The 27,118-nt window shown below is 34.5% G+C and overlaps 1 protein-coding gene across 2 annotated transcripts in view; it reads left to right on the top strand.

The window, feature by feature from the left end:
- Window positions 1-27,118, top strand: part of SLC38A4 (solute carrier family 38 member 4) — a 127,420-nt gene that overhangs the window by 77,879 nt on the left and 22,423 nt on the right. For both annotated transcript variants that reach the window (XM_020973717.2, XM_020973718.2), the window contains 12 exons: window positions 1,218-1,275; window positions 9,150-9,379; window positions 10,896-10,986; window positions 11,574-11,689; window positions 13,675-13,748; window positions 15,081-15,173; window positions 17,895-17,976; window positions 18,070-18,152; window positions 18,262-18,320; window positions 19,535-19,810; window positions 19,950-20,029; window positions 21,873-21,973. In XM_020973717.2, coding sequence (XP_020829376.1) covers window positions 9,246-9,379; window positions 10,896-10,986; window positions 11,574-11,689; window positions 13,675-13,748; window positions 15,081-15,173; window positions 17,895-17,976; window positions 18,070-18,152; window positions 18,262-18,320; window positions 19,535-19,810; window positions 19,950-20,029; window positions 21,873-21,973 — 1,189 coding nt within the window. In that variant the 5' untranslated portion in view covers window positions 1,218-1,275; window positions 9,150-9,245. The remainder of the gene's footprint in view (window positions 1-1,217; window positions 1,276-9,149; window positions 9,380-10,895; window positions 10,987-11,573; window positions 11,690-13,674; window positions 13,749-15,080; window positions 15,174-17,894; window positions 17,977-18,069; window positions 18,153-18,261; window positions 18,321-19,534; window positions 19,811-19,949; window positions 20,030-21,872; window positions 21,974-27,118) is intronic.

Genomic DNA, 27,118 nt, shown 5'->3' on the forward strand with positions numbered 1-27,118 from the left:
TGACAAAACTGTTATCATAAAGTATTGTTGCTGACTGGATAGTCAAGCATGTATTACTACTATTATTTAAAAGGCAAAGAAAACAATTGCGAATTTAGTTTTTTAATCTACCTTTCTTGTCTTTCTTTTGGAATAACAATTTATGGGGAGGTATAAGTTAAGCATACTAAACCAACTCTTCATCATTCCATGAACTTGGGTGTACATTTTTCAACTCTGTACTGAGAGCTGTGTATTTTGATGTAGTGGAGAATCTGGGGTCAGGATACCTGGATTAGACTGTTCTCTCAAACATTCATTTTTTGTGATCTCACCATAGGCAAGTCATTTCAGCTGAATGAGACTTAGTTTCTTCATCTGTAAAATGGAGATAATAATATATGAGACTTCTGAGGAAAGTGATATGTAAAGAGTAAAGTAATACACAAATGTAAATTATTAACATTTATAAGGAGCAAATGAGACAACTCCAAAGTAGCTGAAAAGTTATTTATTTTTTCCTTAAATAGCAGTGATATTTTAATTTACTATCACGTTCTTGCTTTCTTGGGGCACTTACTTCATTGTATCACTTGAATGGTGGCAATAGATAAAGATAGTACTGAATTTTAAAACTTGTAACTCCTTATGTTTAAACACATTTCATGTTGTGGAATTTTGTACTATTTCTGGTATCATTCTGCTTAAAACTTGCTTTGTTTTTCTTGTCAATATTAAAAAAAACCTTTCTAAGCAAATTAAAATATTTACTCTCTGTTTGAATTAAAGGAATGAATGTAGGAAACGATTTGCTTTTGTAATTTTTGTAGTGGTTCTTCTTACCTGACTTCCAAAACATAATTTGTTCCATTTACTCCTGTATGAAAACTCTTTTAAAGTAAACCCTTTTGAGGTTCTGTTTGGGAGCTAGTCTATATTATTTTGATGTGGAATAGCAATAAGCTATAGAAAAGTTTCAGCTACAGTGTACTTGTATTAATGCCAAATTCAGAAAGCAAATAGAAGCTGGTGTAACTGATGTTTAAACTAAGTGTACACCAGTAAACTGATTTGGGAATTTTATTTTGTTTTCTTTTTTAAAAGAGCTGACGCAAGTTTGACAAAGGGAGGTGTTGGGGTGAAGTAGTGTTAGTGATTGGCTCATTCGGTTTACTCCCACATGTCTTTAAATCATTGCCTAGTTGCACAAAAGTTCACATAAGTAAACTCTTTTACAGGTTTATGTCATTCCAAACAACTAAGAAAAGAGGGGAAGATTGGATGGTTGGCTTGGAGGTAAAGTTTTTTTAATATGAATATTCTTACAAAATTTGGGTTTACTTTCTTAATATTATTACCTTTCTCATTTCTAAAATTAACTGCTTAAAGAAAATAATTTAAGCATTTTTTTCCTTCTGAAAGCACCAAATATTATGTTTAATATTTAATGACCCAAATCTCTGTTGCTTTGTGCTTTCTAAGATAATAATTTGGTGGTTGGACACAAAATGAATGTACTAGGCAGCAGGAAAGATTAAAGCTTTGGAAGTGATCAAGTAATAAGATGTGTAGCTATATGTAGCTTCTGGTTAATCATTGTAAATGTTATAATTAAAATAATGTGTTAGAAGAAATATTTTTAAAGAAAGATGCATTTTGCACTTTGAGGCTTTCCATTATTAATTTGAAAACCCATTTTAGTTAAAGAGAGAAACCATTCAGAATAATATGGATTCATTAAGTCCTAATATGTTAATTCATCTCAAGTTGGTGATTACATTATGCACCCAGAGGTCAGACTACTCTGTGATCAGTGTGAAGAAAAAGTTGAGCACCTTCATTTGCCTTCTGAATTAGACTGTTCTCAGTGAATCTGCTCTTCTGTAATAAAAATGGAATGGATAAAACCTAAATGTGATATCAGATTTTGATGGAAGGGAAATAATTATATATAAAGATCAATGATTTTATGAGATAAATTCAGTAAGAGAAAAAGCTTTTCTGTGGACCTTTTCACAATTTTCTGTGTCAACTTACAAAATAATTGGTATTAGTTTCAATAAAATATCTCGGAAATAGCAAAACCAATCACATTTTGGTGGTTCAGTTTAATACAAGTAACTGATGGTGTTTATTTATTTTTTAAGCCTAAATAGAAAAGGCTCTTGTGAGAATTCTTTTGAGATTATTAGTTAGGATGATTTTTGTGGGTTTTTTTTCTAGTGCTCACAATTAAACTTCAAATACAGTGTTTTTGTTTTTTGTTTTTTGTTTTTTTGTTAAGGCAGTTGAGATTAAGTGACTTGTCAAAGGGTCACACAACTAGTAAGTGTCAAGTGTCTGGTCTGAGATCAGATTTGAACTCAGGTCCTCATGACTCCAGGGCCAGTGCTCTGTCAACTGCACCACCTACCTATTTTCTTGAGATGTTTTCTTAAGAACCTTACTTTTAGTCCCCAGTATTAGACAGAATATGAACAGCATTTAACTTTTGACAAATGATATAAACACTAAACAATTGATATAAAACATCTAATTTCTTCAGTTTTTCACATCAAGTAAATGCAGTGCTTGGACTGGTATTAAAAATAGTGATTCATAAAAAGCAATCCCTGATACTTTCAATAAAAAGAAGTTAATTGATATTCACAATAAATTGTATAGTTTCAATTTTTAAGCCTTTGGGGACTAATATATATTGTATAATTAGTTAATTATGGAAATCAACATCAACAATCTATGAAACAATATATAGTAAATGTATTTTATTAGTAAATGATGAAGCAGGAATTCGAGCAGGCAGTAGTAATGCTGTTGAAGGAGCACTGGGTTTAAAGTCAGACAATTTGGGTTTGAATGTGGACAAATTATTTTACTTCTCTGGGTTTATTTCCCATTTAAAATAAAGGTATCAGACTAGAGAATTTCTAAGTACTCTTTCGATAATATGATTATATTCTACATATCAGACAAAATTTGGCTAGTTATACCATGTTACTGCTATACATTTCTGAAGATATAAACAGTACTTTAACAAGTTTGAAAAAATGGTGGAACTGGGAAAATGGCAACCTGAGAAGCATCCAAGAACCATTATCCCATCTTGCTCTTTCCCACACTCAGCACACAAAATGATACAAGAGTTGAAAATGTAGAAAACTCAGCAATGTCAGAAAGAGGAAAGATGGAAAAAAAGCACTAAAAAGTTATATACATGCAATATATATATATACATATATATGTATATATGTATATGGGTGTGTATACACACACACACACACACACACACACACACACACACACACACACATATATATATATATATATATATATATATATATATATGTTATGTGTTATGAAATATAGATGTATAGCTCCTAGATGGCCTGGACAGAGATGATCTGAGGTCTGGCCCACCTCTATGGAAAGTAGGAGGAAGGCCCTGTCAGCAACCTAGTTGAGAAGGTAAGGTAGACAGAATCCAAGACTGCCAAGATTGGGAGATTTCTTCTATGCCCAAAAGGGGTATTGGGCTAGATTCATAATCTATCTGTTACCTCTCAAATATATGTCATCTAGGGATATATTTTAGGGGTTCAAGAGAGGTATTTCATTGCCTGCTCTTAAGAAGGGGAGAGTAGTCCCTAGTTTACACTTGACAACTTAGCCCATCCCCACCAAACTCTGTTTAGGCAAAAGACCGCCACAAATAGTGTATAACAAATAAACCCATTTATCTAAATAAAACAGTGAATGGAAATTTGATTTCTAAGATTTGTTGTTGTTCAGTAATATCTGATCCTTTGTGATCACATTTGGGTTTTTTCTTGGCAAAGATACTGGAACCATTTCCTTCTTGCTGGTCACTTTGCAGGAGTTGTTGTTCGTTATTAACAATTGTCGAATTTAACCACTGTGTGTCTTAGAATTTATAGTATAGATTTTTTTGGAGGTGATCCATAGATTCTTTTGATTGGCACTTTGTTTTCTGTGTTCAAAAATTCTAACCATTTTCTTACATTATTTCTTGTATTATGGTGTTAGGTTTTTTGATTTGTCATGTTCTTTTGGATACCTTTGGTCCTTAAATTGTCTCTATGCATCTTACCTTCATGGTCAATGTGTTTTGTTTGTATAGAGGTCATGTTTTCTTCAAGTACTGTGGTTTTTTGTTTCTCTTCTGGGTTGTCCTTTGCTTCAGTGTAGACACATTCCCAATCAGTAATTCTTTTGTTTCTTTGGTGAGGTTTGATTTGAGTTTTTCTATTCTGCCAATTATTTCTTCTATGTAAGCTATAAATACCACTTTCATAATTCTTATTTCTCCTTTAATTCATTTAGGAACATCATGCTATGGTTACATATTTGCTTGGTAATCCACCGAGTCCTCTGCCTTATCAAGTGTTGATCATTTTCCTTTGTCTTGCAATATTTAATCATAGATATTTTGCTGTGTTTAGCTGATTTGGAAGTCATATTCCCCTCTTATATTATTTTTTCCCTATCTGCTTGTGTTCAAGGTCATTAACTGATTTTTCTTCCTTTTGAAATCTTTGGTAATTTTAGCATCTTTTTATTTTTATTCCCCTGTTTGTCACTTTCTGACTTCTTCTTAAAAGTTAAATGAGTTACAGGACAAAATAGACCATAAAACTATACCACTCGGGGACTTGACTTTACTCCTGTCAGAACTAGATAAATCTAAGCATCAAATAAAAAAGAAGGAAGTTAAGCAGATGAATAGAATTTTGAAAAAGTTAGATATAATAGATCTCCAAAGAATATATAATAGGAATGGAAGGGAATATGCCTATTCTAAGTGGTGTGTAGCTCCATCACAAAAATTCACCATTTATTAGGGCTTTAAAAGCTCACAAGCAAATGCAGAATAGAATAAACATTAAATTCATCTTTTTCTGGTCATAATGCAAGAAACAATACATTCAACAAAGGGCTTTTGAAGCATTTTCATTAATAAAAGAAAGAGCAGATTAATCAATTGATCATGCACCTAAAAAATAGAAAAAGAACAAATTCAAAATCCCCAATTAAACATAAAAATAAAAAGTCTTGAAAAAGGAAAATTTGACAAAATTGGAGGTAAAAAACCATTGAACTAATAAATAAAAATAGGAGCTTTTTAAAAAAAAAACCACCATAAAATAGGTAAAATATTGGCTCATTTTTTAAAAAAAAGAAAGAAGAAAACCAAAATACTGATATCAAGGAATAAAAAGGTGAATTAACAACCAAGGAAGAGAAAATAAAAACAATTATTAAGAGTTATTTTGTCCAACTATAATCAATAAAACAGATAACCTAAATGCAATAGATATTTACAAAAATATAAATTACTCTAACGAACAGAACAGGAAATAGAATACTTAAATTAAATACTATATTGGAAAAAGAAATTGAATAAGCCATAAATGAATTTTCCAAGAAAAACTTCCCATGACCAGATAGATTTACATGCAAATTCTAACAAACATTTCAAGAACAATTAATTCCAATACTATGTAAACTATTTTAAAAATAAGTAAAGGAATCCTGCCATACTCTTTTTATGACACAAATATGGTCTTTATACCTAAACCAAGGAGAATCAAAATAGAGAATGAAAACTATAGACCAATTTCCCTAATGATTATTGATGCAAAAATTTTAAGTAAAGTGCTAGCAAGGAGATTATAGCAAAATATCACAAAGGTCATATACTATGTCCAGGGTGGATTAATACCAGGAATTCAGGGGTAGTTCAGTATTAGGAAAACTATAAGCATTATTGACTTTATCAAGAACAAAAGCAACAAAATCATATTATTATTTTGACAGATGCAGAAAAGGTTTTTGACAAAATACAATACCCATCCCTGTTAAAAAACATTAGAATACACAAAAACTTTTCCTTAAAAATGACAAGTAGTACATATTTAATACCAATATGAAACATTATATGCAATGGAGATAAGCTAGAAATCTTTCCAAATAAGAGCAAAGATGAAACAAAGATGTTCATTACCACTATTACTTTTCAGCATTGTACCAGAAGTGCAATAGGACAAGAAACAGACAATTAAGGAATAGAAAGGCAAAAAAGAAACAAAATTAACACTTTTTGTAGATATGATCATTAACAAATAGAACCATAGAGAGCCAACTAAAAAAAACTAATCAAAATAATTAACAATTTTAGTGAAGTTGGAAGATAAACCCAACACAAACCATCAGCATTTTGCTATATTACCAACAAAATCCAGCAGGAAGAAATAAAGAAAAAGACATTCCAGTTAAAATAACTACAAATAGTATAAAATACCTGCCAAGATATACAGGAACTCAATGAAAACAATTACAAAACACAATTACAAATAAAGAGAGAGGTAAACAACTAGAGAAATATTAATTATTCATAGATAGGCCAGGCCAGTATAATAAAAATGACTATACTATCTAAATTAATTTACTTATTCAGTGACATACCAATCACACTAACAAAGAATTACCTCATAGACCTAGGAAAAAATGCAATTTAACAAATTCCTGAAAGTCTAACAGTTGATCAAATGTCCATTTTTTTTTCATTTAGGATTATGCTTAACTTTGCTCGGTATTGATATTTTCCACAGCAACTCCAGTTCTTTTGCTCTTCCATATATAATGTTTGTGGTCCTTTAGTGTCACCAGTGCTAGGTCTTGTGCAATTCTAACTGTGGCACTGTCATATTTAAATTGTTTTTTTTTCTTGTTGCTCTTAATATTTGATCCTTGAGCTAGGGGTTTCAGAATCTGACTATAACATTCCTATGAGTTTTCCTCATTGGATCTCTTTCAAGTGGTGATTGATGGATTTTTTCTAATTCTACTTTCCCTTTTTTTTCTAATGCTTCAAGACAATTTTCTTTAATTATTTCTTATATTATTGTATCAAGATTATTTTTTTGAAGATAGCTTTCAGGTAGTCCAATTATTCTTACATTTTCTCTTAATGATCTGTTTTCCAGATCAGTTGTTTTTCTTATGTTTCACTTTCTCTTCTATTTTTTCATCCTTTATGTTTTATTATTTCTTGATCTCTTATAACTTCCCTGGCTTTGCCTTGCCCAACTCTAATTTTCAAGGTGTCATTTTCTTCCTTAAGATTCTGGATCTCCTTTTCTAATTGGTTGACTTTCTTTTTATAATCTTCTTGTTTTTCTTGGATTATTCTTTTTTTCTTGTAGTTTTTCCTCAATCTCTGTCATTTGATTTTTAAAGTCTTTCTTAAGTTCTCCTATGAATTCTTTTTGGGCAGGTGACCATTTAACAGTACTCTTTGGGGTAGAAGAGGGTTTCTTTGCTGCAATATCCTCCTCTGAAGATGAACCCTGGTCTTCTCTATTCCCATACCTTTCTATGGTTGGATTCTTTCTCCTTTGCCTGTGTATTTTATTGTAGTAATAGCTTAATTTTTGTAATCACCTCTAGTCCTGGGGTATGGGGAATGGTGCCTCTGGCCTCAGACCTTCAGTTGTCCCCCATAGCCTGGAACTAAAACCAAACCTCCAGCCTCCTGTAAGTGCCCACAGCCAGGAGCGTCTTGCCCCACTGCTTCTGCACTGCACAGCACAGCTGGGTCTGGCATTCCTTGTCAGCTCAGATGCCCAACTCCCCTCACTGTCCTGGGGGTAAAAGTTCTTGTGGCAGGGGCTAAGGCAGCCTCCTAATGCAGCAGCTAACCCCATGGCTTGCCACTTGTTGCTTAAACAGACACTAGCCTGGAGGTGTTTACTCTTTACAGGGACCAAACTTCATCCTGGGATTTTTCTTCAGATCTTCTTGGATTGTCCCAGATGGACCCCTGTTGTGCTCTTTTTGTTAACCACACTTTGTTGGCAAGGAGGCCTTATTTTGTCTCTTTCATGGAGGAAAATCTTGAGAGCTTGAAATTTTCTGACCAAGCTCCTGTATTACAATTTCTATTTAAGTTATTAATAAAAATTAACATAATAGGACCAAGAACACCACTTATTGCCATTCTATTCAACATTGTCACTCAGGTTAACCCATACCATAGTTGTTTCATATTTAATATCACTCCATAAACTTTGCTAAATTGTAAATATCAATGGATAAATAGGCCTGTGTTCTGGTCCCAGCTCTGACGCTAGCTAGCTTTTAACTTGAGCCAATTGCTTCACTTTTTTAAGCCTCAGTTTTCTCATCTATCAAATGAGGAAGTCATACAAAATGGTCTTTGATCTTCTAACTTTTAGTATTTGATGAGGATCATCTTACAACTCTAAGATCCTGTGGACCTCAATAATTGATTTTTAAAATGAGAGTGTGGGTCTAGGTCAGAAGCAAGCAGTGCAAAAGTCCTGAGTATGGCCCAATCTAGATTAAAATATAATTGGGAAATGTTTAACAAAATAAATAGAAATATAATACAACATAGATAATGTTATTTTGTGGTTTTCTAACTCAATATGCAGTGACAGGGATCCATTTCTATTTACCTTTGACATCATTTGTCTAGATGGACTTTGAGTCCTCTTCAAGCTTTAGATTGCTGATTCAAAGATCCTGTTGCTTTTTTGATTCCAGAATGTGTTAAAAAGTAAGCATTTTGGAAGGCTACTTAAGCTGTTTCAACAAAAAGAGTACCATTTAGTGAACTGAGAGAGTAGCTTTCTTAAATTATCCCCAGCATGGATAGTGAGAAAAAAAATCTAACAAAAGAGTAAATCATAAAACTTTCATAAAAAAATTCTACTTTTTCCCTGCTTTTCTTTAAATTATAGAGTCAAAATGGTGAAGTGATAAAGTGATAAAGTGAAGTGATAAGGTTGCACTTAAAAATTCCTCTTCTAATCACACTTACCTAGCTACGGGTCTATTAAATCATAGTCTTCAGGTATGAGTTGTAACCTTTAGGTAGCATCGGGGGGTGTGTGTGTGTGTGTGTGTGTGTGTGTGTGTGTGTGTGTGTGTGTATCTGTGTCTGTGTGTATGTGTAGAATACCATATATACAAGGGAAATCACAAATGTATGTCTTCATTTGTACTTGAACCTTTCCAATATGCAGAAGCTTCTTTTCTTTTATAAATCATTGTGACAAACAAACTGAGCAATTCATTTTCATTTTCTGAATCTAAGGAAACAAACTTACTTTGTGTTTCATTTGCAGAACAGTGTTCAGAAAGTCAGTATATGTTGGGAGAACCTCAGACTCAAGGTACAGCCCATTGTTTGCACTGAAGAAGCTGCTGTAACAGACTAGGAAATGCTGACAATTCAAATGGATTCTGTGGAACTGCAGAAAACCAACACCCAACTTGATGACAAAAGCAGTAGCGGAGAAAGTGTCCCAGACAGCTATGTTGAGATGGTAAATTCAGTAAGGGTCCCTATTAAAAGGTATGTCATTGACAATAATCAGGGGCTGCATGAAAACTAGAAAGCAATGTTTATGGAGATTGGAAGCCAGGGGTTCATTTGGAAGATTCATCACCATTACCTGCCTGGACTACAAGGATGTAGATTTTGGTGGTCTCACTCTTGCTAGACCTTTATGCATACTACTTCAGATTTTAAAAATCTGTGACTGCATAGTTGTGTTTTCTCCACTGACACAGATCAAAACACTTTGCAGACCTTATTCAATAGTTGAGCTACTGTAATCAGAAGGCAGGCTTGTCCTTAGACTACCTTGCCAGCACCAATTCTGAGGCGTTTTTACCCTGATGGGACCTGCCAGAGATGGCACTATACTGAAATAGCCTTCAAAAGCCTACATATCACAATGAGGCATCAAAATAGGCTAGTGATGAAAAAGTGTTTACTTGCTTAATGAAATTATTTTATTTAATCACATATTTAAGCACTTGATAAAAGATTTTTAAATTACTTAGGAAAAAGAAAATTGTCAACTATACAGCACAAAATCAGAATAAAGCTCTAGACTCAGGGACAGTACATCAGTATTCAAGTCCTAGTTCTGTTACTTACAAGCTACATAAAATTGGTAAATTCACGTAATGTCTTTGGATGGGTCTCAGTTTCTCTGGGGCTGTAACACTTGCCCTACCCAATTCGAAGGATTGATATGAGAAGGAAACAAACCCAGGGAAGTTAAGTGACTTGCCTATCATTGCACAGCCAGGATCAGAGCTGAGATTTGATAGTCTGTTCACTATCCTTCCTGCAATCTTTCTGTTATACTAGAAAATATATATTAATTAAAACCTAACCGTTAAAATTTGGCTCAAGAAGGGAGAGGAAACTGGAGGAAGGTGATATCTCAGAGAAGTGTTTGTCTCTGTGAGGAAAGGTGATGAACTAAGATCGATGAAATATATAATCAGAGCTGCAACTAAGAATTCTGTCGCCTGGGATGAAAACAGTTAAGAACGATGAGTAAAGACAATGAAGAGGGCCGATTAAAAGAGATAATACAATCATGCTTGCAGTTACACTGGGAAAAGTATTGGCTTATCTCCCAGAAGGTACTGCTTTTGCTTCCATGGGGGGGAGTGATATACTTAGGAAAAGACTCACTCTAAATTTAAAGAAGAGTTTGGATATAAGAAAGAATTTGTCATACGTGTATGAGGTGAAATTACTAATTCTCTATACTGAAAGTTACATGAAGAGACTTTATCAAGTGTACTAAGGGTCAAGTATGTATCAATAAGGCCTACAATATTAAAAACAGCACTTACTCGGCCTGGGGCTAATGATAATTAAATAATAAAGGTTCTAAATTTATTCTGAACTTTACAAATGACCTGGCATTGCTTTAACATCAATTGTTCTTTTCATTACCTCTCACCCAATTTTATTATTTATATAGCCTGTGAAATAAGTATACTTCCCAAGTATTGGTTGATATGTTGTTTTATTATTTTCCTCTTTGTTTCTTGTTTGGGTTTAGTCAATTTGCTAATGATGATGATGAAAGCCAGAAGTTTCTGACAAATGGACTTCTAAGCAAAAAGAAGTTGGTAGACTATGATGAAGAACATGTAAGTTAATTCATGCTTTTAAGCACATAAAAACAGGAATCAAGGATGTCAGGTCTGTCTGAATCTCTGTGGGAAAAACAATATGACTGAAATTTTCCAAGGCTTTCATCAGCATATTCTTTGTTTATTCAGGTCTTCGTTAGGATAAAGGCTTGTTTTTTTTTTTCTGTTCACCATATGTCTGTATAATTCATTTGTAATGTTAGTTGTTTTGTAAAGAAAAAAAAGTTACTGCAACCCAAATATAAACTGAAATCATACCTAAGGCTCTAGTTTTTCTCCTTCATGATATCATATGAAATGTTTTCTTTATTCATATTGTATTGAAATCATACTTACAATTCTATATTTCCCTTCATTAGAGCAAAAGACATATGTATATATAAAAATTTATTTAGAGCCTACTAAAATAAAATAGCATTCCACCAAAAATCACATGGTTTTATTTCTAGCAATTCTATCTTGGTCAGTCCTCAGACTTTCTGTCAGCAAAGATATTGTGGGGAAAATGATGAGAATGCCAGTAATCAAAATGGGGCTGCCTTCTGCAAGTGTTTGATTAGAATGCTCACTCTTTTTTTTTCAAGCATCCTGGAACCACATCTTTTGGAATGTCATCATTTAACCTCAGTAATGCCATTATGGGGAGTGGAATCTTAGGGCTGTCATATGCCATGGCCAACACTGGGATAATACTTTTTATGTAAGTGTCCAATACATGTATTATGTTTTTCAATTATTCAATTAAAATGATCTTTGGATAAAGGATATGCATTTGCAAGGTATCAAGAAACTATATCACTTTTTCCAACTCTTCAATAATTGAAGTTGTCCAATGATGCAGAAATAAAACCAGTAGAATGTATGGTCAGGGACCTTGTCTTTGAATCCTTACAACCCAACATGGTACCTTGATCATAGCAGATTTGTTATAATTAATGTTGAAACTTGTTTGGAAATAAAAGATGAGAAAATACACTTCCTTCTTTTCAGAGTTTATGGTTGCAGGATATTGTAGTTGATGCATTAGTTTTGTTGAACTGTTTTTTCTTTATTTTTTATTCCTCATTATAGGGATGACTCTCTGGGTAGGGAATAAGAAAGGAATATATTTAGAAATAAAGGACATGTAAAAACAAAATATAAATATTTTTAAGTGTTTGTTAAATAAACAAATGAAAAGCATTTATTAGGTATATATCCGAATCACGGGAGATATAAATACAAAAGGAAGACAAAACATATGTATGACAGTTCATGTACAGGGCAAATAGGATGGCCCCAAAGTCCTAAAGATATCTCTGCAGAATGGAAGACAAGATCCAAAGGTCCTTAGAATGCATTGGTAGGTTAGGTGGCATTGATCAGGGGTCTGGAGGACAAAGCTTCAGGATTAATGGTAAGGCCCTGAGGAACTTCAGTGACAGAAAAATATGAGAAAATGTGATCGTTTTTTACCTTGCCAGAAATATTGTAATTGGTGATCTGCAAATCATCTAAATTATGTAAGTAGCCATCCTATTCTTCCAGACCACTAAATAAGAGGTGAGAGGAAAGAATGGAAGAATGGTGCTTCCTCTGGTCGCTCAACTTGCACACAAGGTCTAGGCAGCTGAGAAGATGAGGAAGGGATAAATGGAGGGGATCTGTTTTAGCCTACGTTGGCTGCCTTGGTAATATTGAAGTAGTTCAGAATTCTCTTACCAAAGAGGCAGTGAAAAGAGTACTGGATTTGAAATCAGAAAACCTAGGTTCAAATCCTAGCTTTGATATTTGTTGCCTCTCTGTTCTTAGACAAATCACTTAATCTCTTTGGGTCTTAGTTAATTGTACCATGGTTAGTTATAAAAAGAGAGAAGACACCTGGACTATCCATGAAAATTTACTCCTAAAGCCTCCATTTCCTTATCTGTGAAATGGGTATGATAATACTTGCAACTATCTACCTCACAAGATTGCTATAAATTATTAAGATATCACAGTTGCTATTGGCAAGGCTTTCTAAGCCTTAAAGATATAAATGTGATATTAATTTTGCTGTGATTCATGTGAAGTTCCTACCAAACAATGACCATGCCTATACATACAATGATAACCCATTTATTAATTCTTTGTCTAAGACTTTAAAAAGTGATGGAGAAAAAGTTAATAATGTAGTTTAATCTTAAAATGTGTTGCATGTATATTTCTCTGCCCTCCAGAACAGCCTGTTGTTAAACATTCACTAATATACCCTTACTTTTACTCCTACTTTAGGTATTGCCCCAACTTTGGTGTCCATGGTCTTTTAGGCAGTAAATCTTCATCCACATTAGTTTTTCTTGAATGGCAGTGAATGCTGAATTCACAGTTAGAAAGCTTTTGCTAGGAACTAAAAAAGAAAAAAAAAAGGTAGCCAAATGAACCTCACACATTATTGTCAGTACTATTATATTTCCAACCTTCAAGGCCAAACTTGATCTAGCAATTGAATAGGGATAGCCATTTTACTCAGATATTCAATATGCCGACACAAAATTTTACTCTTTGTTCATTTTTTTAATTATAAAATTCAGCCTATTAGTAGTGAGCTTGATTCTCTTACTTTAATTCCCCAATGTATGCTATGCACTTTGGGCTTATGATATAAAGTTTAGACTGATTATACCTTGCTTATTGCTCTTTTCCTATCCTTTATTATCTTTTTAGAATCATGCTGCTTGCTGTGGCAATATTATCCCTCTATTCAGTTCACCTTTTACTGAAGACAGCCAAAGAGGGAGGTATGTTATCCTTAATATCAAATTTGTATTCCATATAATACATGGCCTTATGCTTTGACTTTCTCTTGTAAGAATTTTTGATCCCCAATATATGCTAATTTCCTTTGATTTGTTATCCTGTTTTCTTCTCAATGACAGTTACCAACTTTTTAAGTTTCTTGGGCAAATCAATGGACCTATGTATGATCCAAATGAAATGGAGAGGGTTAGTGGCAGATGACATATATAAAGATTTTGAATTTAAATTTTTTTCCAATATGTCTTGTTAAGATTGGTTTTAAATTTCTATCTATATGTGTAGGTTATTAATTATTATTGCTGTTTTTACTGGAATTTCTTGTTTTATTTTTGCATCTGATGTGAAGAGAGGCACTGTAGTACAGTGGAGAAGACTCAGACTTAACTCTCTCCACTCTTATAGCTAGGTGTCACAGTAGACAGAGTGCTGGATTTGGAATCAGGAAGACCTGAGTTCAAATTTGACTCATACACTTTTTGGCTATGGGACCCTGCACAAGCCACTTGACTACCCTTATTTAGCCTCAGTTTATTCATCTGTAAAATGGGAATAATAATAGTGCCTACTTCCTAGGGTTGTTGCAAGGATAAAATGAAATAATATTTGTAAAGTACTCTGTAAACCTTAAAGCACAATACAAATGCTAGCTACTGCTGCTGCTGCTAGACTACTTTGTTATCTCTATGGCATTTGGTAAATCATTTATGTTCTCTGGTCCTCAGTTTTTTTATCCATAAAATAAGGGAGTTGGACTGGATGACCGATATTCCTTTAAGATCTATGATTCTGTGGTCCTGTGATATCAATGTGCTTGAGTTTTCTTTAAAGTCTTTGTACACGATATAAAATGAAGTTGCACTATAGAAACATTTTGGGGATGAGACCAGACCTATGCTTTTGTTGGTACACTCTTAATAATCAATCTCTTCTACCAAAGCAGAACAGCACCTTCTCTGCAAGATACAGTCTTAGAGATTTGCCTAAGGCACTGAGAAGTTACTAAATGATTTATACAATATTTGTCAGAAGCAGGAAGTAGGCCTTGATCTTCCTGACACTAAAGTCAGCTCTCTATCCACTGTACCATGATGACTCTCTATAGAAATGTTTTAAATGATTAAAATGAATATTTCAATGAGTCTTCTTTCCATCCTCTCTCCCTTCCTTCCTTCCTTCCTTCCTTCCTTCCTTCCTTCCTTCCTTCCTTCCTTCCTTCCTTCCTTCTTTCCTTCCTTCCTTCCTTCCTTCCTTCCTTCCTTCCTTCCTTCCTTCCTTCCTTCCCCTCTCTTTCTTTTTTCTTTTTTTAAATACAGGCTCATTAATTTATGAGAAATTAGGGGAAAAAGCATTTGGATGGCCTGGGAAAATTGGAGCTTTTGTTTCCATTACAATGCAAAACTTTGGAGGTAAGGCAAATGACAAAATGTTTAATACATGAGAAAATTTACATCCAGTTGACCAGCACAGCAGAATTATTTTGATCTATATTTTATAAATGGAAAGATAACTGTTCCTCTCTTTCAGTAGCTTTATGTTTCTTAAGTAAATTTGTGTCCTCCCTGCCTCTTGCCTTCACTCTTTGCTCTCCAGACCTTCTTTCCTCCCTACCTCTCTCTCTCTCCCTTCCTTCCCCTTCCCTGTTTTCTTTTCTTTCTATGTCTCTATTTTTCTTCCATTTTTTCTCTCTGTCTCTGTGTGTGTCTCTCTCTGTCTCTCTCTCATTCTCTGTCTTTCTCTCTCACTCTCTCTTTCTCTCTCTCCCCCTATACTTAACAATATATACAGATAAAATACCATGAAAAACAACAATCGAATTTAAAATAAGACTTAAACATTGATTGGTTTCAAATCCTAGCTTTGGACTGACTTCTGTTTTAAAACTAAAACATAAATGCACATTATCATTTTTTGCTTTATTGCAAATATGTAATATATTCATCTATATCTGAAGAAAGCTTAGAATTAAACATACATCATAACTGAAAATTTTAGGCATAGCTGAGGATTAGGTGTTATATTTATGGATTTAGACCTCTGAGGTCGAGTCATAGCATTAGGAAGAGTCTTTGAAAAACGAACTTATGTGAAAAGTAGCTGGAGATATTTTCTTTTAAGGTACTGTGCCTCTGGGTACCTGAGCACAAGGTCCAAATACAGATTTAATCTCTACAGATTCCCTTACCCTTCTAGAAGATGTACTCTGAAGCATTGTGTTTCCAGCTTTTCTAAAGTCTCCACTTTCAGCTGCAGCAAACTCCCTGGGGAACACAGGGGCTCTAATTAGGATAGTATTATCCATTAATTCAACCCAATATATCTTAGGAGAGGAGGAGGAAAGCAGGTTTGGGGGTTTTTGTTTGTTTGTTTTGAGGAAACTTAGCTCTTCCTGCTCCTCTTATTTAGTAATTTTTAGAAATTACCTAGTAATTCTAATAATTTTGGGGGGAAACAAAAAATACTGGGTAAATAATATGCAGATGGGGAAGTTTATTTTCTTTCATATATATGTAATATTGATACTACAGCATTGGATACTATTTGGAATCAAGAAAACAAATATTTCATTCATTTTGCTGGTATTTGCACCAAATCTATATGACTGAATTAAACTGACTAGTTTAAATTTGTTTCTTTTTAAAAATAGCTAATTACTAAAAATTTAATGGCATAGTTTCATATTTAACTCAGTTTAGCAATAGCTAAAATAATTGGGCATATGACCCTAGCAATTGCACCCAATGAACTGTGTGGCAATCCCAGCGATTGCTTACTATCCAGTAATTACTAATGCTGAAAAGCGGAATTAACAATTGGTCTATGTGTTAATGTGTTAATTTGTTAATGTGTTAACTTACACAAACACATGAGGTATGTGTAGAGATTTCTGTCTGCCATATGAAAATCAGAGATTCAGAGTTGGAAAAGAATTCAAATGCCAAGCTCATACTCAAACATATTATACCAAACATGTTCTGAGCAGGGCTAAGTGCAACAGAATTAGTATTAATCTTTTTCTGGGCACCATGCATCATCCATATAAATTCATAGATGCTTAGTGTTTTCTATGTATCTATTTATCTATGCACCTCTCTCTGTCTCTCTGTATGTATCTATGAAGGTGCCACAACAATGTTGGTTAAGAAAAGAAAATGACTTAGAGATTACTTAATGTCTTCCTCCTGATGTATTTGGAAGCAGCTGTTTAAAACATTTGTTTTTTCCTGTCTTACTTTGGAATAGTGTGTTAATCACTAATACTAGAATATTATACTGAAATATAATTAATAAATAGCCAAATCTGTATCTGGAGCAAAATCACTTTGGGATTGTCTAGGTTTGGAAAGAGAGCCACAGTGGCTCAATGGGAGGAGGGACAACTAAACAGTCCTAGGAGGGATCAGTTTGCCAGTTCCACAGGGTCTGTGTTCCCTCTGTTTTTAGAGAAGACACTAATATTGTCTATATTTGATGGCATTTTTATTTATTTTGTTGAATGTTTCTCAATTATATTTTAATCTGGTTTGGGCCACATGTTTGGTACTTCTGCTCTAGAGGACCATAAAGAAAGGTGTGAAATAGGGAAGATATGTGGAAACATGCCCCTCCCCCATATCAGTCCCTTAGGACAGAGCCCCTTCCATGCTGCGCAGGTTATGGCTCTGCTCGGTACTTTAAAAATATCTCTGATTTCATTAGGGCTAGTATACCCTCTACAAATATAAATTACAACTCCTCCATGCCTTAGTAGATGATTCTTCATGGGTTGCCATGTCCTAAATTGTCACTACTAGAAGGTGACCAGTCTTTTAGTGATAAACCTTTCCAGGCTTACCAAAGCTGGTCATCACATGACTGAAACATAGTCTATTGCTGTCCCTGACCTTAAAGTTCTTCCAACTTGGTAAGAACTATTAGAACTTACATTCTCCTATCATACCTTAACAAACCCAGGGTCATATCATATGTCATAATAAAGCTTTGGAGTAGGGCTTTAATTGTGGCATATAAGAAGAAAATATGTGCTTGATACCATTACTTGTTTTGACTTGGCATATGCTTTTAATGTTATCCACTGTTCGTCACTGAAACCTAATGACACTATGTTGTCCATTTCCCCCTCATTTTAGCAATGTCAAGCTACCTCTTTATTATTAAATATGAACTACCTGAAGTAATCAGGACCTTCATGGGACTTGAAGAGAATACTGGGTATGTTTTTATGTTCTCTCAATGACTTCAGCTAAATCTGCCTATTTGACCTTTTTAGCTACTAGTATACCTTTCTTCTTTTTTCTCTTTTAGAGAATGGTACCTCAATGGCAACTACCTCGTTATATTTGTGTCTGTTGGGATTATTCTTCCACTTTCTCTCCTTAAAAATTTAGGTAAATTTATTTCTCAATGGAAACTTGCATATTGCTTCTCCTAGTTTGATCATATAGGATGTACCTTGGCAAAGATTATTGACTAAATCATTTTTCTCCCTTTTTGTAGGTTACCTTGGTTACACCAGCGGATTTTCTCTTACCTGCATGGTATTTTTTGTCAGTGTAGTAAGTGATTTCTTCACATATTCTCTATGGCTCAATGCAGTAAGAATTTCTGATATTTAGATTATTTACATATCATTACATGGGTCTCACAACTAACTGTTTTTTTCTTTTCATCATAATTTGAATGATGAGGAGGAAAATCTCATGATTTGAAAATAGATGAAGTAGAATACCAATGCAACTGCTGAATGACCTAATGCAGCCATATTGGAGAGACATTTGGTAAGGCAGAAGAAACAGTCAGAGAACAGAGTCAGTCAGTCAGGGATCCTTCTCTACTTCACAAGGGAGAGGGAATGCAATTAGCAACCTCAAAGGAGAAGTTGGTATGCACTATATCAGCCCCCATAACCCTAACATTGTTGATGATGGAATAGAATACAATCAAATGAAATAGTGCATATAAAATGCTTTAAAAACCTCAAAGTTTGGGGCAGCTAGGTGGCACAGTGGATAGAGCACCGGCTCTGGAGTCAGGAGGACCTGAGTTCAGATTTGACCTCAGACACATAACACTCACTAGCTGTATGACTCTGGGCAAGTCACTTAACCTCATTGCCTAGCAAAAACAAACAAATGAAAAAAACCCTCAAAGTTCTCCCTTTCCTTTTTCTCTCACTCCTTTTCTTTCCCCTCTCCCTTTTCTCTCTTTTCCCCTTTCCCCTTTTCCTTCCCTCTCCCTTTCCCATTCTACCTCCCTTTCCTTCTTCCCCCTTCTTCTCTCCTCTTCTCCTTTTCTTCTACCCTCTCATTTCTCCAAGAAGAGAAGATGCAAAGGGGTCATTAGATTTATCACAACCCTTCACTTCTATTTCATTCATTTTCAACTCATGAAAAGACTTTTTTCACTTCACATTTTTTTTTGAAGGATAGTAGTGACAATTTCTTTAGTGCTAAGCATTGTAGTATATAAAACTGCAGCATGTAATTCTGACCAGGTGAAGCAGACTGGAGGTGGCTTTAGTGAACAAAAATGTCTTACTGGAGGTGGCTGTCAATAGTAGACCCAAAATGCTGCAGTTGTTTCCATTAGGATAGAGAATACAAGATATTAATAAGGATGATGGGAACCAGAAAATTGTATATTTATCCTTAAACTAGCCATCACAACAGTAGCTTTAAAAAAAAATAACACATACCACTATCATCTTTCACAATTTTTGGTCCCAATTTTTTTCATTGTATTTCTCCCCACCCCTTACATTCCAAATTAGGTGATCTATAAGAAATTCCAAATTCCTTGTCCTCTACCTGTCCTGGATCACAATGCTGGAAATATGACATACAACAATACATTTCTGATGCACCTCAAGATGTTACCCAATAAGTCTCAGACTACAGAAGTGAATTTCATGATGGATTATACTAATGGCAATGTTGCAGATCTAGATGAGAAGCAGGCCAGAGATTCCTTTCACAGGAGGGATGTGGAATATGAAGCACAGAGTATGGACAAATGTCAACCAAAATACTTTGCATTTAACTCACGGGTAAGTGAGATTCCCTAGACTAAGTCTCCAAACATTATATTAACATGACACATTAAGTTTCTGTGACTTAAGCCTAGATGGCACAGTAGTGCTATTTATGGTAAAAGGCTAACCAAAGGTTGTTATTTTTGTTTTTCAGACTGCCTATGCAATCCCCATTCTTGCATTTGCTTTTGTATGCCACCCTGAGGTACTTCCAATCTACAGTGAGCTTAAAGAGTAAGGTTGCCATTGTTTTAGCTTTATAACTTGATTTTAAAATGTGCTCATCTTGTTCCCACGTACCCTCTGTGGAAACATAATTTTAGAATTTTCCACAGACCACATCTTATAATGTCACATGGGAACATGCCTGGACTCACCGCTCAGATAGACAATAACTTCACTGATGATCAGTACTAAAGCTATTTTAATTCAGCATTTCCCCTTTAGAAATGGTTAACCATCTTGCTCTCTTTTGGACTTAATTTTCCTCATCTATAAAATGCGGTCACTGGATGGGATTCTCCATCTCTACACACTGGTTCATGAGATCTTTCCCCATTGAAGACTAGAATCCCCTCCTCATATACTGGGCACTAGGGCTGATGTGCTAGAGAACACGAGAAGTATCACAAAATCTGTAATTAGTAGGAAGCAAATGATCCTTTGTCCCAGGGGGTCAACATTCAGGAGAGACACACTTCCTCCCTGTATCAGTTGCTGATGGATTGATGTCCTCTGCTGAGGATTCTCCGGGTAAAGGGTCACAACTTCTCCTGGCTTGACTTCACCTGTAGCATGACTGTCCTTTTCATAAGCACCACATCCCTTTCACCCCACTGTTTTTCCTCCAAGTTAAAAAAAAACCAATGACTAGTTACTAGTTCTTTGGTTGTTTGGCCATTTTTTTTTCAGTCATAGCCAACTTTTTATGACCCCATTTGGAGTTTCTTGGCGAAGATACTGGAGTAATTTGCCATTTCCTTTCCAGCTCATTTTTATAGATGAGCAAACTGAGGCAAATTGACTTGCCCAGGGTCACTCAGCTAGGGTCTAAAGCTAGATTGGGACTCAGAAAGATGAATCTTCCTGACTCAAAGCCCAGCACTTGCCATCTAGTTGCCCATTACTAGTTTTAGGTATTACCTAAAAGAATGAAATCATGACTAGAGCAGCCTTACTTCTTAAAAACAGAGTGGGCATTACTATGCGGGTATAATATTTGGAACCTCAGCATGTTAAAATGAGCTCTGTAATGCTCATTCTCAAAAGTTACATTTCTTCATAAATTCTGTAACTTCTCACAAAATATCAATAACAATCTCTCCATTTTCATAATGATGACATAGTTTGATAATAATATATTGGACAGTGTCCATGGATATCTAAGAACTGTCTCTAAGGAACTAGGTGTCTTATTGGGTGAAGCGGTTGGTTCTGATAGTAAAGTTTTCCAACATAGTGAATAAGTTCATTTCAAAATAAAATTAATATGTTTCCTTAGGCTTGAAACTAATTTGATCTTTATGTTGGTTATTCAGTAGTCAAGTTTTTATTCACCGTCAGTAAAATATTATTCAGTATAATCAAGTAGGCCAGGAACAGTATTTGAAACAAGTTCTTTTTTTTTTTTTGGCAATTGGGGTTAAGTGACTTGCCCAGGGTCACACAGCTAGTAAGTATCAAGTGTTTGGTCTGAGGTCAGATTTGAACTCAGGTCTCCCTGACTTCAGGTCCAATGCTTTATCCACTGTGCCACCTAGCTGCCCCAAAACAAGTTCTTCATAGCTCTGTTAGAAATCAAATTTAGGGGCAGCTAGGTGACATAGTGAAGAGCACTGGTCCTGGAGTCAAGAGGACCTGAGTTCAATCTGGCCTCAGACACATAACACTTACTAGTTGTGTGACCCCAGGCAAGTCACTTAACCCCATTGCCTACCCAAAAAAAAAATCTAATTTAAATTAGCATTATAAATCAACTGTACATTGAGTAACTAGAAAAGAAGTTAAACAGCAACTGCCTTCACAAATTCCTCAAGAGTTTTGTAAAACTAAAAGTTCAGTTTGTTCTCTCTTTCAGTCGGTCTCGAAAGAAAATGCAGACTGTGTTCAACGTCTCCATTACAGGAATGCTGATTATGTATCTGCTTGCTGCTCTGTTTGGTTACCTTAGCTTCTATGGTAAGTCAAAGCTACATTCTTTTTAAAAGCCTGGTCAAATCAATCAGTATAGGGCATATTGAATTTTTTTTAGTGATTCTAGATAAGAAGCACTTCCTATTGGGAACATCAGCTAGCATTTGTTCATTTACTATGCCATTTCAATAACTACTACTTGACTTAAGAAAATGACACGAAAAGAGTCTAGCTAAGAGTTTCAGAGACACATTTTGTAAAATCTCCGCTCCCAGATTAGATTATTTCCTTCTATAAAAGATAATCTTTTTTCCCCCACAGCTACTCATTTACCCCAATCCAAGCTTTGATATTGAATACAATACCATATTATTTTTATGCTTATTTCCCAAATAAATATCAGAAAGGGATTGCATAATAAGAACAAACTTTCAAATAATCTTGTATACAAATTTAAATGGAGCATTGTTATAACCTAATAACTTACTCCTTACTAATATAACACATTTTTTCATATCAGTTCTTTATGCCAAAGGGGGGATTTCATGTGGGTTTCACTTCTAATAATTGTAGATAGCATAGCTAATAGTTTCTTCACTTCAGGAAACCCAAGGAACATCCAAAGATAACAATGAACCTCTTACAATTACAATTACAGACTCATGATGAATACAAATTTAGCCATCTATTCAGTTCCTATGAGGCACTTTTCAAAAAATACGAACCAGAGAACTATGATTTATGGTTCCTGACATGCAGTACAGACATAATAGCATTGTATGAGATCAAAATGCACTAAAATTATCTCATTAAAACCATACATGGATAATGTTTATCAAAGAGTCAGTGATCCACATGAAAATGATAGAACTGGCTAGTGTTAAATATAAACATGAACACATACTTGAGCATGCATAGTTTAATTTCATTGTAGTATCTATATACTATATGAGTGTCAACTGTGTGTACTAGTCAATCACCCTAACCTCCATCCCTCAGTCTACTTCATGACTAATTACTTTGCTATCCTAGGCTCTAAGGCAATCAAGGGTTCTGATATTTCCTTGTGAATTAATAGAACTGAATCTTTTTCTTATTAATAAACTGTCTCTGAATCCCCCCAAACAGAAATTTATTAAATATTGAATTAACAAGGCATTGAATAAGTCAAATAATTCCATATAAAATTAATAAATTATTTTCCAATTTTATTGTCGTTTGTCCTTTGTTCTCAAAGAGGACATACATTATTTGTAAAATTCTATTCAGGTCCTTATCGTGTTTCTTTTTTAACCTTTTGTTATTTTTGTCCAGGTCCGAAAGGGGTACATTGACATTCCCTGTATTATAGTTTTTACTATATACATATATATATATATTACTATTGATTGATATCTCCATGAAATTTTGGTTTTTTTTTCAATATTTAAATGTTTTGCTGTTCAGTGCATATATATTAAATATTCACCTAGATTCATTATCTATAATGCCTTTAAGTATACATCATTTTATCATTTATCTTTTTTAATCAAGGGTTTTTATAGATACCTTATCTGAGATCATGATTGCTGCTTCTTCCTTTTAAAAGATTAGCTGAATCATATGCTTCAGCTCTTTATGTTAAACTCTAAATCATTATATTTCAAGTGTATTTCATGTGAACCACATATTGTTGGATTTTGCTTTTTAATCCATTCTGCCTTCCCTTTCCAATTTTTGGATAAATTCATTCCATTTATGTTCACAGCTATGATTGTTAATTCTGTGTTTCCCTCTCCTCTGTCCTCTTGTACTCTTTGGCCCTAAGAAACTTCTGTATAAAAAGAAAAGAAGGTGAAGAAAGAGGAATAGGAATGGTTGTAAGTCTTCTCTTCCATTGTGTCCATTTTCCTCATAGGATTATATATAGGTTGTTGTTTTTAGTTGCAAGCTTTTGTCTTTTGCCTTTTGAAATATCATTTCCCAAGTTGTTCTTTTCCTTAAGGTGATAGCTTGCACATCTTCTTTGGTCCTGAGTGTTTTTTGATACTTGAACATTTGCTTTTTGGATAGAGGCAGCATTTTTCCATTGACATTTCTGGTAGTTTTAATTTTGGTGTTTCTTTTAGAAATGGCTATTGTTTTCTGTTTTCTCTTTGCCCTCTGGTTCCAATTGGTCTGGGAAGATTTAATTTATTATTTATTTAAATATGGCATCCAGGCGTATTTTTGGAGAGTACAGTGATTACATTTCCTCAACTTTTTTTCCAGGTCAGTTGTTTTTGAAAGTATGTATGTATGTATGTATGTATGTACATATGTATGTATATGTATATATTTATACATATTAATATATACTTTTCTTCTGTTTTGATTTCTTCAATCTTTTGAATTTTAAAAATATTTCTTATTATCTCATGGATTTAGTTTTTTAATATAATCTTATGATTTATTTTACTCTTGCCAGTAAAATAAAATATTGTATTGATCAGAATAGCTCAGTCTTTCATAGTTGGTTATTGTTACAATATTGCTGTTGCTTCTTCTGGTTCTGCTCACTTCATTTTGAATCAGTTCATGTAAGTCATCCCAGGTTTTTCTGAAACCATCCTGCTTATAATTTCTTATAGCACAATATTATTTCTTCACAATCATATACTGCAACTTGTTCAGCCACAATTGATGGACATCTCAACTTCCAATTCTTTGCCACCACAAAAACAGCTGCTGTGAATATTTTTGTACATATGAGTATTTTTGTTTGATCTCTTTGAGAAACAGACCTAGTAGTAGGTATCACTGAGTCAAAGGGTATGAACAGTTTTATAACTCTTTAAGCATGATTCCAACTTGTTCTCCAGAATGTTGGAGCAGTGCACAACCCCACCAACCATGCATCAATGTACCTACTTTTCCTCCTCACCAACATTTGCCATTGTCATATTAATCAATCTGATGAGCATGAGGTGGTACTGCAGAATTGTTTTAATTTGCATTTCCCTAATTATTATTAATTTAGAACATTTTTTCACATGACTATTAATAGTTTTGATTTCTTCTTCTGAAAACTACCTTTATATTTTTTTAGATTTATTTAAATTATATCTTATAGATTTCACAGATGATTTTTAAAAAATTTGCTTATGATGTCATCCTTTATGTCTAAATCATGTGCCCATTTTGACCTTATCTTGGTATGTGCTGTGAGATGTTGGTCAATGTCCCGTTTCTGCCAGACTGCTTGCCAGTTTTTGTTGTAGTGAGTTCTTGCCCCAAAGCTTGGATCACTGAGTTTATCAAATGCTAGATTACTATGATCATTCACTTCTGTATATTATATACCTACTCTATTCCACTAATGAACCATTCTTTTTCTTAGCCAGTACCAAATTCTGCTGATGATTACCATTTAGTTTGAGATCTGGTACTGCTAGACTACCTTCCTTCACATTTTTTTCATTAACTCCCTAGATATTCTTGACCTTTCATTCTTCCAGATGAATTTGGTTATTATTTTGTCTAGTTCTATAAAATAAGTCTCTGGTAGTTTTGTTGGTATGTTATTAAATAAATAAATTGATTTAGGTAGAATTATCTTTTTATTATTATATTGTTATTGTTATTATATATTATATTGCTATTGTTATATTATATTATTATATGTACCTTTTCATGAGCAATTGATGTTTCTCCAGTTGTTTATATCTGTCTTTTTGTGTGAAAGGTATTTTGTAGTTGTTGTATATATGGTTCCTATGTATATCTTGGCAGGTAGACTCCTAAGTATTTTATACTGTCTGTAATTATCTTGAATTGAATTCCTCTTTCTATTTCTTCTTGTTGGGTGTCTCATGGAGGTTGCTTTCTGTTTGGCCCATTCTAATTTTCATGAAGTCTAATATTTGGGTAAGGTTGATGACTTTCTGTTCTCAGCTATTCAGTGTCCTGATTTTTCTCTTCCTAGTTTCCATTTAACATTACAGTTTTTTCAGGTTCTCTTGTAGTGTTTATGTCCAGGTCATTCTTTTCTCTGAGACCCTCCTTGGACATGTTATTCTCTTTTTCAGTACTTATTCCTTGGACTTCTGTTAATCCATAATATTTCTTCTTGGTGTTTGGCATTTTTAAAAATTTACTGGTATCTGCAGCCTCATTTCCTGGATTAGAACTTTTTGTTTAGATGAGACTATTTTCTTCCACGTTCTTAAGAGTGATATGGTGTTGTCCCTACTACTACTTGGATGTGCTGCTACTTAAATGTGGGGTGTATAGGTGTTCAGAGAAGATTATTACCTGGTGTGAGGGCTGCCAAGACTTTTTCAGAATAACTTTCCCCCTTTGGCATTTACCTGCTACCCAACTCTCATTTGTGGCTCCAAGGAGCATGTGCAGCAGTAAACTGTTTCAGCAGACAAGCTAATCCAGGTTGAAGGTAATCAATGGTCTCAAACCTTTGGTGAGTTAGTGGGGTGTCTACCCCAAGCATGTGAAGACTTCCCTGGTTGAATGGGCAGATGAGAACAGTTTGTTTGAATGGGCTATAAAGGCAGTAAAAACAGGAACTGTGGAGAACTTAGAGCTTGGTTACATGATGAAGATGCCAAGCTCATCCACTACATCTTTTTTTTTTCTTTTTTGCGAAGCAGTTGTGGTTAAATGACTTGCCCAGGGGCACATAGCTAGTAAGTGTCAAATGTCTGAGGCCACATTTGAACTCAGGCCCTCCTGACTCCATGGCCAGTGCTTTATTTACTGTACCACCTAGCTGCCCCACTGCATGCTGAGTCATTGCCAGTTACCTTGATTTTGTCTTGCCACTAGACTCTGATGACTCTGGAAGAGAAAGTGAAGCTAGAGACTTTTGCCAACTTTGCCTCACTTAAAACCAATTTATACATGCATCGAAAGATACCACCCATACTGTTTTACCATTTTTACCTACCTCAAAGTCCTGTGGAGACAAGCAAGTGATGAAGCAACAGGTAGGAATACACTGGGAGCTGTAGTCACAAGCCTATACACAGGAGGCCCAGGGCATAGGGTCATCTTCTCACTCCTGGGTGTCTAAGCAGACTTTTTAAAGAACTGTACTGCTTACCTCCTGGCATGAGGAGGGGGTTAGAAAAGGTGCCCTAAAATTGTCTACTTCACCCAACTCTGGCCTGCTTAATGCAGTAGGTGGGTATCCCATCCTGCAGTCAAAACACAAAA

The sequence above is a fragment of the Phascolarctos cinereus genome, unplaced genomic scaffold (genome assembly GCF_003287225.1).
Source record: "Phascolarctos cinereus isolate Bilbo 61053 unplaced genomic scaffold, phaCin_HiC Scaffold_1;HRSCAF=81, whole genome shotgun sequence".
NCBI classification, from domain to species: domain Eukaryota; kingdom Metazoa; phylum Chordata; class Mammalia; order Diprotodontia; family Phascolarctidae; genus Phascolarctos; species Phascolarctos cinereus.